This window comes from Mercenaria mercenaria, unplaced genomic scaffold (assembly GCF_021730395.1).
Source record: "Mercenaria mercenaria strain notata unplaced genomic scaffold, MADL_Memer_1 contig_3130, whole genome shotgun sequence".
Lineage (NCBI taxonomy): Eukaryota > Metazoa > Mollusca > Bivalvia > Venerida > Veneridae > Mercenaria > Mercenaria mercenaria.
Window position 1 is genome coordinate 30,567 of NW_026461243.1, and position 19,315 is coordinate 49,881.

Here is a 19,315-nt window from a genome sequence, read left to right on the forward strand (position 1 = left end):
ATTTTCTTATGATAAAATGTATATATCTATGATCCTGTTGGTATTTCTATACATCTATATCTTAAGTGAAGCACAATTTGCAAGAAATCTTCTTTTATCTATAATTCATATTATTTCGCATTCAAGTGTAGTGTCATACCAGTAAAAAATAAAAATGATATTTTCACTGTTTGAAACAGTGAACATATCAATTTATTTCACTGATAATTTTAAGTACTTCACCGAAGAGCATAAAATGAATCATCATACTTTTGAATTTGTGGTTTTCAGGGTGATATGCATGACACAACATATCTAACTCTAGCAGTTTCAATGTGCCATGTGCTCTGTTACAACATATTGAATGTGCTAGATGAAGGTGATTTAGAGACACTGGAGTATCCTTTAAAACCATATTATACAAATCCTGCATGGAAAATTGATATTATAAATGTTGATATGTCGTGTTAGCTTGTGAACTTTTAGATTAGATACAATTACAATTACAGTTAATTTACTCATAAGTCTTTGTTACCTTAACAAGTACCAGGTTTCTGTCGAGAAGCGTCGGACAACAGGTGGAGATGATATCACCTGACCTTTTACTGTGTATAGGCGATTTCTGTTTACAATTAGATGGAAAGAAAGTGGACGAATATTTAGACTACTTCATTAAATCAGTTGAGGGAGACAGCCAAATACATGAAAAATACAACAGGTCCATATCATGTATTAAAAGAAGATTTCCAAATAGAAAATGTTTTAAACTCAACCACGCAGTTGAAAAAGCGACACTAAGTGACCTTCACCAGATGAAAGAAGCTGAATATAGTTCAGATTGTAATGCAGATATACGTAACATTGATGCGTATCTCTGCGAAATGTACCCACATCATGTTTGTAGCGATACAAAAATTGACGGTTGGAGTACGTATGCTAGTGTTCTTACATGAAATTCATTTTGCATCTCTACGCTGTCACAGAAATCAAGACAAAATTACTCTTATGTTAACTTAAACTGTAAATATGGTTTCTTTTATTATTATTATTATTATTATTATTATTATTATCATTATTATAATTTATTGTTATTATTATTGTTATTATTATATGTGTTGGTTGTCTTCACAAATTCCACTTTATATGTAACGTTTTAAAGACTTCATTTTCAAATTGCATATTGGTTGTCAAATTTTCAGAAACGAAATAAGAACAACAGTTGTTTTAGCGTCATTCTTAATATCTTGCATATTGTCCGTTTTTACAGTATTTACATCAGTTGTCAGACGTCACACGGACTCTGTCAATGCCAATAAAGTACCATTAAAGCAAGATGCTCTGCAAGGAGCGTACAAGCAAGCAAATGAAAAGTACATTACCCTCATCAGCGATAAGTTCTTACAAGACGCCAAAAGCATTGAACTTCCAGTCGTAAACTCCGAAAGATTCGAGGAGATGTTCAGCAAAATGATCGACGATTCGTTAGCAGATTTGAGACAACTGTTATGGTATGATGATACAAGAGTCCTTGAGGGATATGCTATTGTAAGTTTGTTATATTATCTACTATAAGTATAACATTCAACAAAGGTACACGCTGCTTTTTGCAATTGGACTATTTTGTATTAATATTATTGTATGTAATAAATGTGCTAAATCCTAGACATACCATTTGAAACTCAGTGCATTAGGAACAATATGAAATAGTTAAACATATTATAGTTTTGTAAGTAGACCAATGGTCAGTTAAATGTTTCGGCTTCAATATACGTAACCTCATCTTAACCAATAAATGTGTCATCAGTTCTATGATGAAGTTTTATTGATAAACTGAGACATTCATTCTGGAGAGTTTTACAGAAACAAATGGGAAGGATAAAAGATGAAATTGAACAAAGAAATTGTGAACTAGTTGAAGAATCTTGTGGTTCTGTCCTGTATCAGTTGTACGACAGAATTGTGGGTTTAGAACAACATTATATGCGAACAGATGGACATGAAAGTTACAGAGCAGCAATTAGTACACTCAAGACAGAGTATAGAGCACAATGTGGTAAAGCCGACATAAAGCTTGTAAATATTTTATTATTGCATTTATCATTTGCATAGGACATTATTATATCAATTATACATAACAGTAACAAATATAGTCAAAAGCCTCATGTAGGAACTACGGATAGACAAATTATAATTTGTTTGTAATCACAAAGAAGAAAAAATTACATAGAAAAAGAAGTTTAGGAGCTTAAAAATTCGTAAGCATAAGTTCTATTAATACGTTTTTTATCAAATAAAGGAGTGACTTGTGTTTATCAAGAGACGTTCGGAAACAGAAAATATATCGCAATGCTTGCGATATTCTACAATAAGTGTAAACAATATGGATGTTTAATAAAGCAGAATGTTTTATAAAAGTATATATTGTTTCAGACAGAAAGAACCCTTCAGAAGTTCTTGGATGAAAAGTCAGAAACAGAATATAGGATAAGAATGGAAGACCATAGGCTTACGGAAGAAATATGCGAAAGTAAGACACCGTTATACTCGTTCGATTCTTAAATCTATTGCTTTAGGCCATAGATATCTTTCCGCGCATGTAACGTAATAAAACGTATTAGCGTCTAATGGCCCTTCACGCTTCCATCGAATCAACTCTTATGACTCGAAATTCATTTTGAAATTATCTCTGAAATGTCTAGGTCTGCAGCTCTCAAATTTGGAAATGTCGAATATCAGAGACATATATTGACACTTTTAGACAACATCAAAAAGCACCTTTTGAACGATTTGACTAAATTCCAAAAATCTCCATATACTCTTGCTCCGTTACGGACCCGTCTGGGATTTGTTTTTTATTCCGAGTTCATATTATATTTTTTGTAGATGAAAAGCTGATATGCGGTGCTAAAGCCCAAGTATTTTCAAATCGTAAGAATGTGCTGATATTGACTCGCCATTAGCCAAACAAATGTCAACGCGCGCACATTTAAAGGAGTGACCCCTGCTCGTGACCCCTGACTATAGACCAGTGCAAATGCGACTTTCGTTTTCAAGTTTAACCTGTTTCCTTTCAGTTTCTCTCATGTCAAAGTATGCCTGTCAAGAATGTATAAAAAGTGTGTCATTCGTTCTAAGGATAATTACTGGTAAAATGTAACACACATTGTAATGAAATGATTTTCTATTTCGACAAGGCAATAACAGTTTATACAAAATTAACGAAACAACGGTCGGCTTTTCTCACGGAAAAGGGTCAAAAGCTAGTTTTATAATAGGGGCACGGCACATATGTATTTTACCTGAGCTAATAAGCTGATAGAAATGTATCTGTGATAGAATAAGCCATGATATGGTGGCTCAGTATTTCTCTCTGAGTTCTTCCATGAGAACCAGTACCAAATCCGTGGCGAGCACATACTCAATTATATTACAATATTGTGAAATAATGGCTCTGGAATTTAGAATAAGACCTAGAATTGGAAATTGTAACAACTTATCATTTAATAGAATTAGGAAATTTAGACTATGTTTAATCGATTGGAATTTAGAAATGAATAATGGTGTTAGCTGCATACGCTACTACATCTGTATAGCTAGGTTTTATACATTTCCAACGGGAAATAAAAATATCGTATAAAATATCTCCAAAATTAAAACTAGATTAGTAACATTACCATGTTCTTTCACTACAAAGTACATCTTTAAACGATTAATGAGAAGCTTTTGTAACATGCTCTATATGTCATGTCCACTAATTCTTCTTAAACGTTTTAATTTTCAACATATTTTGGCATTCTCTTCAAAGCAATTTTTTTATATATATTTTCATAGAACTTGGTCTTGCTTATTTTTTCATAAATTCCATACAAGGTTATCCAAGCTGAATTCATGAAGGGTAGCTTCAATATGTATATTTTAAAGAGTGTTATTGAAAATATAACGCGTTGGTCTTAGAGGCAATCTATTGTTTGAGAAAGCAGCATAGAATTTAACTCGCCAATATGGAATAATCAATCTGTTTTTGTCACATTAAGGTACCATTATAGTATACTTATATTCCAGGACGAAAAGAGCAGATACGACTTGAACAGGATCGTCAAATACAGAATATCATCTGTTCGTACGAGGATCATAAACGAACAGAAGAATGTATGAGGAGAGAAGTAGAGGTGTTATTTAGAAAGAACATATACGAACGTAAAGAAAATGAAAATATAACTCATGAGGCTGCAAAAGAGGAAGATGAAAAAACAAACAACAACATGTGTATAGAATTAGAAAGAAGACTGGATGGCAAATTCAAAGAGACGGAAAGACGTAAAATACAGCTGGAAGGTAGAGCTGAAAAAGAACAATGGGGAAGGTTAGAAACGGAAATAGAAGAACGTGAAAGAGAGCTAAACGTTTTCGATACGCGTCTGGAAGAATTTCGTGAAAAACTTTCAGCGAGACAAAAACGTGAAGAAGAAATGCAAAACGAACTTAGACATCTTATAAACGAAATTAAAATTCAGAACGATACGAAAAAAGATCCTGAAATAACAAGTAAATTATAAAATGATAAAATATACATTCCATATAACGAGAGAATATCATCTATCTTATAGTATTCTTCAAGTTGTCCAGCACCCCAAGACATTTGTATGTTACAGTGAAATTAGGTTATATATAGTTTTGTTTTATTTTTAAATCCTATATCTTCTTTTTGCAAAAGCTTTTTTACTACAACTGATTTACCTTTTAAAATTGAAATATAACCCCTTAAAATTTCGGAGAAAATTGGACAGCATGGTCGACATTTAGTAGCAGAACTTCACAAAAATGTTTATGCGTTATCTTCTTGCAAACATGTACCGAGTGAAGATATTGCAATGAGGCTAGTTAATTATGTTTTTTCTTTATCTAATTTGTAATATTTAAAATTAAACATACATTCAAATTTACGCCCGTAAATATATTAAATATATATAAATCAGTATTGAATCTAATTCAAACGGACGATATATGCATAACATTTTATTTTACTTTCTGTTTTCAAGTAGCAACTATTAATTGTACAGGGGCCTCCGTGGCCGAGTGGTTAAGGTCGCCGACTTCAAATTACTTGCCCCTCATCGGTGTTTGTTCGAGCCTCACTCGGGGCGTCGAATTCTTCATGTAAGGAAGCCAACCAGCTGGTTTACGGAAGGTCGTTGTTTCTACCCAGGTACCCGCTCGTGTTGATTAATAATACACGTAGGGGTACCTGGGGTCTTCCTTCACCATAAACGCTGGAATGTCGCTATATGACCTATAATTGTGTCGGTGCGACGTTAAACCCAACAAAATAAAAGAAATAAAATTTATTGTACACCTTGTTTTCATACTAGCATTGCACATGAAATGACAGTTTGTATCAACGGTATATTCTTTATTATATAAATTTGTGTTTCGTCAAATGGGCCCACATTTAAATATTATGATATGTTTATCAATTAATAAGGATGTTTCTAGAAGATTCTACTATGCATTCTTCTGCCGATTTTGATTGATTAAAGGAATATCGATGATCTGTTTGTTATACATTGTCACTGTGACAAATGTGAAGTATATTATCTATTTAGGCAATTATGCAGGGTATATGTATAAGTACAAGCATTCTACAGAATGAAACATTTTTGTTATATTTATTAATGTGTTTCATTTTCATTGTCAATTAAGATGGTTTTACAAAAAAAAGTGATATTTCAAAAATCATCATGTTACAGAAACAAGCATAATGACCTACAGTTTTAATATCGTCTTTGTAATAGGTCATATGGCGACTTTCCAGCTTTAATGGTGGAGAAAGACCCCAGGTGCCCCTCCGTGCATTATTTCATCACGAGCGGGCACCTGGGTAGAACCACCGACCTTCCGTAAGCCAGCTGGATGGCTTCCTCACATGAAGAATTCAAGGCCCCGAGTGAGGCTCGAACCCACATCGATGAGGGGCAAGTGATTTGAAGTCAGCGACCTTAACCACTCGGCCACGGAGGCCCCTTTAGGCTCAATATTTTCTAGCTCCGGTTTACATTGCTTCTCACAGTCAGTGAATTCCGTATCTTAATACACATTCAAACAAAATCAATTATAATACCACACTCCTCAAGATTTATGACACACAAAGTTTTGAAGGTAGAGGTATTGTAAATATATGACTTTTGTGTAATAATCGACAATATAATTCGATGCCGTTGGTGTTTTTATATAGTACAATTATTATAGAGATAAATATTTTGTCATACATTTACCGCTAACACATCTCAACAAGGGCGTGTGGTTACTAAATTCACGTATTAGTTACGGTAATCAAAAGGAGGATCGCTCACCTGAGTAATATCAGATACATGTTTCAAATGTCCAACGGATGCTAAAATATTAAGAACGTAGGTCAATAGGTCATATTTGTGGTCACTGAAAGTCTGTTTTGAGATCGGTATGCAAAACTGTAAATGTCATCCAATTTTCATGACTGTATCTTAAAAAACAAGAAGGTCATTAAGTTATATTCATGGTCACTGAAGTCAGTTTTAAGATCGGTGTGCAAAACTGTACACGTCATCCTAATTTCAAGGCTGTGTCTTAAAAAAATAACTCAGTCAGTAAGTCACATTCCACATGACCCAGATTAGAACTTGACCTAAAATTATCAAGATTAACATTCTGACCAAGTTTCATCCCGGTATCGTCATAAATGTGGCCTCTAGAGCGTTAACTAGCTCTTCCCTTGATTTAACCTATGGACCTTGTTTATGACTCAACCTGACCTAAATTAAAATTTGACCTAAAGATCATCAAGGTTAACATCTGACAAAGTTTCAGTTAGATATAGTCATAAATGTGACCTCTAGAATGATAACAAGATTTCCCTTTGATTTAACCTACCTAGTTTCTGACTTCACTTGACCTAGATTTAAACTTGACCTAAAAATCATCAAGATTAACATTCTGACAAAGTGTCCTTAAGATATGGTCATGCATGTGGCCTATAGAGTAATAACAAGCTTCACCTTTGATTTAACTGGTGACCCAGTTTCTGACTCCACTTGACCTAGATTTAAACTTGACCGAAAAAGTATCAAGATTAACATTCTGAGCAAGTGTCATTAACATATGGTCATGAATGTTGCTTCTAGAGTGTTAATTAATTTTTCCTTTGATATGGCCTGGTGAGAAAGTTTCTGACTCCACTTAACCTGAATTTAAACTTGACCAAAAGATCATCAGGATTTACATTCTGACCACGTTTCATAGAGATATTTTCATAAATGTGGCCTCTAGAGTGTTAACCAGCTTTATATATTATTTGACCTTGTAACCTAGTTTTTGAGCCCACCTGACTGATATTTAAGTTTGACCTAAATATCATCAAGATTAACATTCTGACCAAGTGTCATCAAGATATGGTCATGAATGTGGCTTCTAGCGTGTTAATTAGCTTTTCCTCTGATATGAACTGGAGGCCTAGTTTTTTTTACCCCACCTGACCCAGATTTAAACTTGACATAAAGATCATCAAGATCAATTTTCTGACCAAGTTTTATTAAAATATGGTTATAAATGTGGTCTCTAGAGTGTTAACAATCTTTTCCTTTGATTTGATCTGGTGACCTAGTTTTTCAACACACATGACCCAGATTTAAACCTGACCAAAAACGCATCAAGTTTACTATAGTGGTAACGTTTCATAAATATTGAAATCGTCCAAGATTTGACTGAGGGTAAAATTCTGTTAAAGTTTCATTACGATTGGGCCAAGATTGTGACCTCTAGAGTGTAAACAGTTAAATTGTTGACGACGACGGATGACGGACACTGGGCGATCACAAAAACTCACCAAGTTCGTGCTCAGGTAGGCTAACAACTTTAAAACCATTAGTCTATGTAACTCCTTGGATATAAATCTCCGACGAGGCCCCAAATTGTCGGGGTACGAGTAATATGACCCAGGGAAGTGCATAAGCATTTAGTATCTTGAAATATGAAATGGGTCCAATCGCTAAGGTGACTATGTCTTAGGCTAGCTGACAAACGAAATAGAATGTCTTTTGTTAAAACGTAAAGCTGGTGAGACAACATATCTCACACATAAACTTTCCTCTTCCTACCTTGCCTGAATTATTCGTGTACCAATGATTCGTAAAATGATTTCAATTATGAGCTAGATAATTTCGGGGATCAGGCAAATCACTAAATGTTTCAAACATAAAATCTTCAAATAATAATGATTAGCTCAAAATCCTGTAGGCTGGAGATTCTCTACTAGACTTGTCTTTTTGTTAAATTTCCCGTCAGACAATGTCTTTGAATCAACAACATACGAGTCCTATCGCATAGATGCTCAGCCTTTGTCCTCTTAATTGAAGTTGCAACCCTGTATGATTGCTCTTAAACCAGAATGTTCAGCGCCTATATGCTATCACATGTAGCATTCAACTACCATAAAGGTATAAACCCGATGCCTTGGCTGTAGTTCGCTAATAACCGTCTTTAAGCTGGAACTCTCCTACTATCTCAGTAGATGACAAAACTCTAGGCCTCTGTCTTAGCTTTCTGATTTACAGCCTATCTTTGCTATCGTCTATAGCAGTCAACTACCCTTAAGGTAAACCTCCTACGTGTTGGCCCTATAACTCGAAATATTGTTGAAATTGTGCAATTTTTCTTTAGTCTATAAACTTCAAAAGTCTTCTTTTTGATAATTTTCCGCCCTGAAGGGTAGTTACAGTAACTTCCTTATCAAGGTACTTGGATTAATTATTAGTTGAATCCTCGATGTGCCTTCTTCTATCGTTGTAAGAAGAATGTTCTCTGTCATCCATCTATATATTTATACCTTAGCAGATGTGAGGTTGATTGGTGCTATTTATAGAACTTATTTATAATTGGTCCTAATCTGTACATAGTATTTCACAACGGGTACTTGTTTTAACAAATATTTCGTTCCCTTTAACTATTGAACATGACATAATATGTGATGCTTGGATCCAGCTATCAACACAGTGAACCTAAACCTGCCACAAATGATCCAGATCCTACTACAAACAGCAATTCAACAATCATTATAGCAATTATAGCTTGAAGGGAGTCAAGCACTATCTGTGCTTATGTGTAACGTTATCAATATATCAAACAAATTATTTTGACATTCATATGTAGTCTTCGTATTAGTGAAATCAAATATTTTATATGTGAATAAGTACACATACATGTATTTCTCTTATAGGTGCAAACTTAGTATAGCTCTACAGAAATTTTCAGTTTTGTTTACACAAGTCTATGACCTATCATTTTGAAAGTGGTTCTTCTACGCGATACGAGTGTCTTTCATTAGCATTATATGAATTATTCATATCTACTTGAATTGTTTTGTCAGAGCAATTAGCACTATAAAAGTAAAGTGAGCAATCTTAGTGAGTGTAAATACACCAGAGGTTGTCTTATAATATAAAGGCAATAGTACATTTGGTTTTGGTCCTATAGGTTTGCCTTTACATACAGTTACAAGAGCATTTTGTAAAATGTTTTACATACCATGTCTTGTGATGTTAAATGATGCTTAAAAAGTTCAGGAATTTGCTCTCATACTGTTTAGTTATAATTCTTTTGTTATAAATATGTTTCACCATATTGAAAGGCAGAACATTTCGTAGGTTTCCCACAGAAGCCAATTACATGTCCAAAAATACTGCAGGTGTGTGATGAATAAAGCAACGAAACCTTATAAGGGATCGATAATAACAAGACATTAAATCCTCCTTTGTACTGAAACCTTCTGAACGTAGGTAGCTTTGTCTACTACGATAATGTCTTCTTGACTGTGTTTTCTTGTGTTCTTCGACGGCACGCACATTATTGTGATTTAAGTAGGTTTACTAGGTAATGAGGCCCCCACGAACTATTTGCATCAAATGGTTATCAATTGTTGATATAATTGGTTACAAAAACGGCGTCAAGTGTGGCGTATGAATGTGCAGACAAAAAATCGGTATTCAAATATGTCCTTGCAAACAACATTAGATATACTGTCCGCGTCATACCAAAGACGTAAAAACATGGTACTAGTAGCTTCTTCGCTTGGCGATCAGCATTAAGAGGATAGTGCTAGGACTGGTCAGCCCGGTGTTAGTATAATGTGACTAGGCTGGGTATCATGCCACGTGTCTACGGCGTGATATTCCCAGTGAGGCGGCACTATAAAGTTGGGCATTGGGCTCACTGCTACAAGTACACCGTCGTTTATATGACTGAAAAAATTGTTGAAAAAGAGGTTAAACCCAAACACGCACACACACTGTCCAAAAAGATGGCAAATATTTCAAAAAAGTAATCAAGATATATGAAAATTATACTTTTTTAGTTGATTTGTTGGAAAATACATTTTTCATTTAGCATAAGAAGGAACGCCCGGAGTTTGTTATTTTGCTGGCAGTTTTGTTGCATTCTATGCAAATATTGATGTCAGTACTAAAACAGTCTGTAAGACTTAGTCTGCATTATTGGTTACTAATCTGCATTAATAGCTACTAGCCTCACTAATGGCTGCTAATGGAAACTTCTAAATTGTTAAGTTGCTTCCTGGTAATTTCTTGTGTTTGTGTCGTTATTTAACATATGTTGCTGTTCTGTTTTCCTCAACCATGTTAACACAACGGTCAAGTTAGATATCCTTCTTATTGTAAAAGGCAGCGTTAACTTGCTTGTTAATACTTGAATGCAATTATGTGCAATTGTCAGTACATTACTTTAATTTAGAATGGATATATACCTAACATCTAAAAAACCCCAATCAAACATGTAATAACTTTACGTCTTTTCTGACGAACACTATAAGAACATGCATACCTATCCCGGAATCATATCAGCAAACAGTATCAGTTTTGTTTCTTCCTGTTTATCTAAATGCAGCTGGAAGTCACTTCCTTAACCGTGTTATCAAAGGTTTCAATTATAAGGCAACCCTATAACAAATTTCCTTTATTAAATCCAGACATTGATCTAATTTTCTAATAAGAGCTTTGATGTCATTAGTAGTTGATTAATTAAGTTCTGTCTCTATCTAATTTTAATTACTTTGTAACAAACCTAGACAATTTGATTAAACGATTTCACAGACTGTGATAAAGCATGTCGCGCTCATATATTTTAGAAGGGAAAATGAAAATATAATTAGTTTTGCATAACATAAGTCAATTTGTTGATTGCGTCGAATCATTCTGTAAGAACATGAACTAGAAATGTGTTTGCTCCACAGAGGGCATTTAGAGATGATAAGTGATTTACAATTTTTCTGCCGGCAAACGTCCGTAACTGTTATTGCCAATTAAGAATACGTTTTCGTTAAAAATTTTGCACAAATGCATAATTCTTTAAAGAATTAATTGATAAGATTTATTTACATTTTTCTGAACTTTCAGTCATACCAATCCAGACATCTTAAACTTTTCCTGAAATATTAAACTGCAAGTCACTTTAATCAAAACATTCTGAAATTAAACGAAAATCAACCGGGATTTAGACGTTGATATTTTTTGCTGTTGATGTGAAGAATGGACTGATTTATTTCAGAATATAAGATACATGGTACGGTACAAGACAAAAGGAAAGTTTATTTTTATGAGCATATAAGTGTTTCTATGAAGACATATTGTGGTTTTTGGTTTCAGATACACCAACTTCTACCTGTTCACGCAAAACACTCTATACACACGTTGCATTTTATTTGTATTTTTTTTTATTATTATTATTTGATTGTTTTACAAAAATATGAAATCGTCATACTATATAAATGATCCGGTTACTCGCGTTTTCTAATTAAATAGCAATATGGGCAGTCGTTAGATAACGCCAAGTATACCGAATATAGTAACAAGACACAAAGGATAACCCCCTACAAAAATAATGGAACCGTTAAAAAAGATGTTGTTGTACTTAAACTTAATTACCTCTCACCTCTCTTGTTTTCGTTCCCTTCGAACCACTTTTATGAAAATCAGTTTAAAGACATCATATTCATGTTGCCACATTGATAGGAATTTTCAAAGAAAACTGCAATACAATTTTGTTGTACTGATATTGCTTAACACTTTCAAGTGCGCTCCATCGTCAATGATTTTCGGCTAAGAAATATTATAAGTTTTTCGTGCTAAATATGTGTCTTACTAGTTATTCTTGTTATCTTGTAAAATTGTAAAAGGTCGGGCAATATTCAGTGAATGTGCAAATACTGTCATAGAAAATAAGAGTAGAACAGTGTCAAAAAGTGAATAAAAAAAACTTTTATTACTGGTAACATTGAATTGCAAGTTATTCATCAAAAGATACCTTCAATACAATTAAGCATTCCTGCCACTCTCAAGCAGGACAAGAACGCTGCCTTACTAGCTTTCTATTACAAAATACCCATCATTTAATTTTATCTGCGCATCTTGTATTTCATGTATTTAAACAAATATCCGATATTTATTAGAAACAAAGAAGACTGTATTTTTATTTTGGAATAAAAGAAGTTAAGGTTAAAACGTACATATGTTTCGGATATATTTCACTTTGCGAGGTAGATGTAGTCACCGTTGTTAATGAGGGTTCTATGTAGAGGGTACACATCAAGGTAGCTAAAAAAAGAAAGGTTGGTGACTCTGATCGGGTGCTAGCCCGTGCATCTACAAGGTGGAGCAGTCTCTGTTCACCATTACAATTAGAAACAACCATAATGTTCCAAAACTGCGTCTGTCTAACGTAAAATTCAACAGGATAAATAAATAGATATTTTATTTCCCAAATATAACTAATTGTTCCGTTGCTCTAAAAAAGTAAAGTAATCTAATGTAATGTAATAACGATAAGATATCTTAGCATAGCTGTTTGAATCAACGTGACAGAAATATGAAGAATAATCAAGACATATCTCAGCACAGATCGAATAATATTATTAGTTGTTTTAAAAATTACATCAACAGACCTATCATTAAATACGGTATATTTAACTAAGACAAAGAGATTATACCCGTGAGGAAGAACAGCATCTTTATCATGTTTAAAATAAATAACAAAGGTTGTAAGTAGAGAGATTTGAATCAATCACAGGCAGGATTTAATTCTGTATTTAAAATTTGAGTTTTCGGTTTGTTTCGGAAAAGAACAAAATTGTGTCCTAGGCCACGGCATCGGAAACACACAAAAGTTGATTGATGTATGGCATACTGAAATTACCACACTATAGCACATCCAAATATTATTGACTTAAACTATCATCTGAACAACAAGCAGGACAAAAATGATTCAGCACTGTAACTTTGTGATAGATGTTTAACTTAGGGTAATAATTTCATATATAAATATGATTTTTTTCATAACTGAGCACTTATCCATAGTATATGTACATAACGTTCTGAATGGCTGTTAATGGTTCTAAAATACCGGGTAATTTTGATTATTCTGCTTTTATTGTAGATCTTTATTCTGATTAATTTGTATCATTTTTTCATGTTATATTTCAATTAAAAATTGACACTATTCAAAATAGAAGTAAAGGTAAAATTATTCCTGCCACTTGTTTACTAACATAGAAACCGTCAATTATTATGTTTAGATCGTGCGTTTTGTCCTTTCACAAAATTCAGGACAAGTTATGACCAACAATTAAGATTCTATGTTTGTATATTATTACATACCTAAAATTATTTTCCATTGAGGTTCAATGGACAGCGATCGTCCAATTTTTTTTCCATATTGACGTGGAATGCTTTCATATTGGACGTGGAATGCTTTCTTAACGTTGTAATGGAAAAAAATCGCGTGACGTCCATGACGTCATCGCGCATCTTGCGACAACAAGTTGACGTCATTTTCGCGGAAAATTGTAATGCGCGTCAGTTTGATTTGTTTATTATATTTTCGGAGAAATTCTTTTCTTATTTTCCTGTTTTTCGTTAGAGAACGATAACTTTGACATAAATTAATTACTTGATAGCGGGTATGTAATATAAAGATTATCAACTTTGTATGTGAATATATGCACTCGTTCTTTCGCAGATGATATTGCGTTCCTAGAGTCGAACAATATTACCCCTGTAGAACCCGTGCATATATTCACATACAAAGTTAATAACATATGATTATACATAAATTAACACTTAAATTTCATTTCACAGTTGAATACATATTATATTATTTTACCTCTCACAAGATTCTGGCATCTAAATTGGATAAAAGTTGATCTTTTTTTGTGGAGGGTCAATAGACTTTCATGTCGTTCTAGGCTAAAATAAGTGGTCAGCAAAACATATCAATTATACGGTTTGTTCGTAACCCTCCACGAAATTATATTGGGTGAGTATGATGAATAGGAGAATTCGGCGTTATATGTAGGATCAGTGTAATAGACAGGGGACGAGGCATTATTTATTAGTCTGACCCCACATATTTCCAACAAACCCAATAATTAGTAATGTTTACAAAATTCATATACTCAACCATCTTTGGTGTCATTAATAAGCCGAATAGCAACTGTGTTGTCATCAATAAGTTGGGGAGCAACTGTGTTGCCATCGATAAGCTGAGGAGCAGCTGGGTTGTCACCAAAAAGCTGTGGAGCAACTGTGTTGTTATCAATTAGCTGAGGAGCAACTGTGCTGTCATAAATAAGCTGAGGAGCAACTGTGTTGTCATCAATAAGCTGAGGAGCAACTGTGCTGTCATCAATAAGCTGAGGAGCAACCATGCTGTCATCAATAAGCTGAGGAGCAACTGCGTTGTCATCAATAAGCTGAGGAGCAACTATATTGTCATAAATAAACTGTGCTGTCATCAATAAGCTATGGAACAACTGTGCTGTCATCAACAGGCTGTGAAGCAACTGTGTTGTCATCAATAAACTGAGTAGCAACTGACTTCAGTGCAGGAGACCAAACTCATTTACTGTAATAGTTGCAAAACATTTGAGTCGCACCATGAATTATAAACCAACGTAGTGCATTTGTGACCAGCATGGATCCAGACCAGCGTGCCGATCCGCGCACTCTGATCAGGATCCATGTTATTATCTTTTAAATCCTTTTGCAATTAGAGAAACCGTTGACGAACAGTATGGATCCTGATCAGACTTCGTGGGTACGCAGGCTGGTATGGATCTATGCTGATTGCAAATGCACTTTGTTGGTTTTTTAATGGTGCGGCTCAGTTTTAAAGCAGGTTTTCTATCTTTTGTTTTAGAATTTATCCACTCTTACTCTACTTTTTCAAGCAAATGTGACATCACATTTAAAATATCTTTCATTTGCTTTTCACATCCTGAAAGGATGATAAATAATAACCGACAAATTTCTATTTCAGTCATTATAAAATAACAAACTTCTTATGCTCGTTAGATTCATATTTTGGTTCGGCTCACCGGAACAGATGACTTCAGATTAAACTACTGGGAGTATTTACCGATAATTTCTTTTGCGAAAACAATTCAATTTACCATCCTCTTTCCAAAAAAGGGGTTAACAAAGTCGATAATGGACATGATTACATGATCATATGAGCATACGTTCACTAGATAATTAGTAATTATTAATTACATAACGTATTAGGAAACTTTGAACCATATACTTAAAGTGCAGATTTGCTTCCATTACAAAACAAATTAGATACAGCACAAATATAACAATTGAATGATGTATTTCCATGCAACGCACATTCACCTACTGGAAGATACCTAATTCAAATGCAGTATAAACTAATTATCTGATATATGTCAATGATGTATATTAAATATTTCATAAATTATAGTCTATTTGTTGTAGATATGTGTTTTGATATATATTTTAAGTTCTATAGGAAATTGATTATGTTTGACTTTTTTACTTACAAGTTGTTTTTATTTTATTATAGTCTCTAAAGTCTCTACAGTACCTTTTAATGTACATATATTTTGTTTTCAATGAAAATGTTGCATTATTCTGTAAAATAAATATGTTATAAAGACGCACCTGTATCGAGTTTTACAAAGTAATTGGGCCTGCCTTGAACATTTCCTTCATATCTGCTGTCTATTCAGTGTCATTGGAAAGTTTTAATGGTTTATACAAAAACAAGGAAATACAATCCCCTTCGTTTTCTCAGTAACAACTTAAATTATTCGTTGTAAAATGTACTTCACGTTATTTATAATAAATGACGTCTGCAAGAAAGTGTAGAAACCGAGATAACGCTTTTCATATGTATCCGTTCATAATTTATCGTGTGAAAGAGCGATTGATGTCTGATTCATGGCCGTAATTCTGTCTGTTGTTCAAAATTATGTTTTCCTTATTGTGGTACTTACATTGTATAGATAAGTGCTTTGTATTTCATACTTACCAGAAGCCGAATTGCTCTTGTTCAAAAGTCCGTCTTCAATCTGTGCTCTTATTGGCGTTGGTGAAACAGTTTATACTTTTTTATCTCAAGTTTTAAGAAGGCTTAATAAGTTTTAACCATTTTGCAGTAGGTATAATTATTTAAATATATCTTTATTTTTATAATACCTCTATAGGAGAGTGGCAAAGTACAAGTAACTAATTGTTTTATGTTGGGCAAAAATAAAATGCTATATACGTTAACGATATGTTATAAAGGCACACCTGTCGCAACAATACACGCATTTATATCACTGATATTCCATTATCACACAATCTATACCATTTGGTAATGTATCTTTGAACATTATCATCACAAATCATAAAATAAAGCTTCGTATTAACATCTGCTTACAGAATGCACAAACCGTATCATACCAAATCTATAATATAATATTGATGTGCAGTTCCCCACCTACTTTATGCAATGCTCTTTCAATCAAAAATTATACTTCTCGGAAAATATGTAGTAACCATTATTGGTAATAACATTAAGAAATGTACCTTATTAAGTAATATCCATAATTACTATTTCAATCATTTATGTATTATCTTGTATTAATTATATAAAGTTGCTCCTGCAACAACGTTGTGAATGTCCGCCATTTTGTTTCCCAGAATTCTAGAGGGCGACCCAGTTTTTACGGGAAAACCTGATTCTAGATGACATCACAATGTAAACAAAAACATTCATATAAATAGGCCGAATTTTAAATGGCCATCAGTTGGAGACTGGATATTGATCTGAATGGTAAAGATAGAATAAGATAAAGATAAAGATAAAAATAAAGATCAAGAAGATATATTGAGCATGAATACTCATAAGATACAGGTATTATTCAAAGAATGGTTACAGTTAAATATTGTTGTTGTATAAATAATTATTGACATATTTTTACACCCGGTTGAGTGTGAAAATAAATATAGTAAACTTTTATTGCTTTTCTTATTTAGCATTTGGCCCTCGATCCATCCTAACATTTTGGTGTCAGAAGTGGGATAAATTATTTTTTTTTAAATAAGAAAAGATTTATAAGAAATTTGATTAAAAAGGGAAATTGTTGTGAAATTTTCAGGAAAGTCTTGTTTAGCAAGAATAAAGAAAATTTTCACAGGAATAATAGAAAATTGATATAAAAATAAGATTTTGCAATATTTTATTTAATATTTGAACAAATTATTGCAAAGGTACATTGATCTAATTGCACTCAGCCTTGTGTGGAAACCTGAAAATAGAAAAAGAATACACAGATTAGTAAAATTGATTACAAATACTTGATTGTGTATTATTGCAGTGTATTATTGATTTAAAAATGGAAAACACTGTAAATTCAGAAACAAACATGGAAAATGATAGTATGCTAAGTGGGGATAGAACAAGTACTCCTATCAGAGATATTTCTCAGAATAACTCATTGCTTGAGAATAAATTAAGTGCTATTACAAAAGAAATGAGCTCCATGACTAGTACTTTAAAACAGTTACATGATCAAATGCAGGATAGAATGGAATCAATTGAGTCAGATTTGCATAGGGTACATGGTAAGATTTCTGAAAGGACACTCCCAGACCCAGAAGTTAATTTTAACTTCAGAGATATTGATTCAAATGGTATGAATACTGATTTAAGGCCAAGACAAAATTATTCTATGCCTGAACTACCAACATACAGAAATGTAAACACTAATCAAAATGTACAATCCAGTTATTCTGTGAATAATGTAAATAATCTTAAAATGAAACCCCAGGTGTATGATGGGTCCACAGATATTTCAGAATATTTGACACAGTTCAACATAGTTTCAGAGATAAATAACTGGAACTATTCAGCAAAATCTCTATATTTGGCAGGCAGTCTGACAGGAAATGCTAGGTCACTGTTGAGTGAAATGTCCGAATTTCAGAAAAGGGATTATGATAGTCTAGTTGAGGTCCTGAGGGCAAGATTTGGCACTAGAAATAAGGCTGAAATTTTTAGGTCACAATTAAAATCTTTATCAAGGGGAAAATCTGAGTCTATTCCAGAGCTAGCTCAGCGCGTTAAAAAGCTGACCCGACAGGCATATCCAGATGCAAATTCTGAGCTAATAGAAATTTTGGCGCTAGATGCTTTCATTGATAGTCTTGAAGATTCTGATATAAGGTTACGTCTTAGAGAATGATGTCCAAAATTTATTTCTGAAGCCGAAACAATTGCCATCAGGTTAGAGACACACAAGTTGGCTGATAAACAGAGGGTACATAATGAACCGGTAAATGCTTACACTGGGAAAAACCAGTCTACACAAAAACCAGAGTTAGAAAATATTCTAGGAAAAATAGATAGGTTAACAGAGAGAGTAGAGCAATTAGATTCACAGACAAGGGTTACAAAACAACAGAATGATCAATCTTATAGGTCATATAATACTAGACAAGATAATAGGGATTTACCTGTACAAAATCATCAGTCAGGGCAATTTAGGCCAGGAGGGTGTCAAAATTATAGGAAAAGGTTCAATAATAATAGGTCTTATCAAACACAGAATAGATTTAACAATAACAGAGGCCAGAACAGAAATTTCAATTATGATAATGACAAGAACTTCCAAGGTAATGGATTTTCGGGAAACGGACAAAGGTCGGGCTGGAGGGCCGCACCCAGACCAAACAGAATGTAAGGTCCGAAACCATTCAAGTCGATAGTTTAGGCAAACAGAATGGATATTTTTGTGATGCAATGATAAATAAAAATCTTGTTTCTTGTTTGTGTGATTCTGGTGCTAATGTTTCTATAATAAGTAGCAAAATCTTGGATGAATGGGAAAATGGTACAAAGCCAGAAATTTTGCCTGTTACAACAATGCTATGTACAGTAACTGGAGAAAGTAAACCTTTTCTAGGAAAAGCAATAATGAAAATTTGTTTGGGTGGTCATATACTTCAACATG

At 33.5% G+C, this 19,315-nt stretch overlaps 1 protein-coding gene across 1 annotated transcript; it reads left to right on the top strand.

Moving 5' to 3' along the window:
* The first annotated feature begins 539 nt into the window (after positions 1-539).
* Positions 540-5,528, top strand: LOC128552758 (guanylate-binding protein 1-like). Its single transcript, XM_053533817.1, has 5 exons — positions 540-906; positions 1,247-1,524; positions 1,840-2,052; positions 2,410-2,506; positions 4,042-5,528. The coding sequence occupies exons 1-5, from the start codon at positions 564-566 to the stop codon at positions 4,533-4,535; spliced, it is 1,425 nt and encodes a 474-aa protein (XP_053389792.1). The 5' UTR covers positions 540-563; the 3' UTR covers positions 4,536-5,528.
* Positions 5,529-19,315: the final 13,787 nt, after the last annotated feature.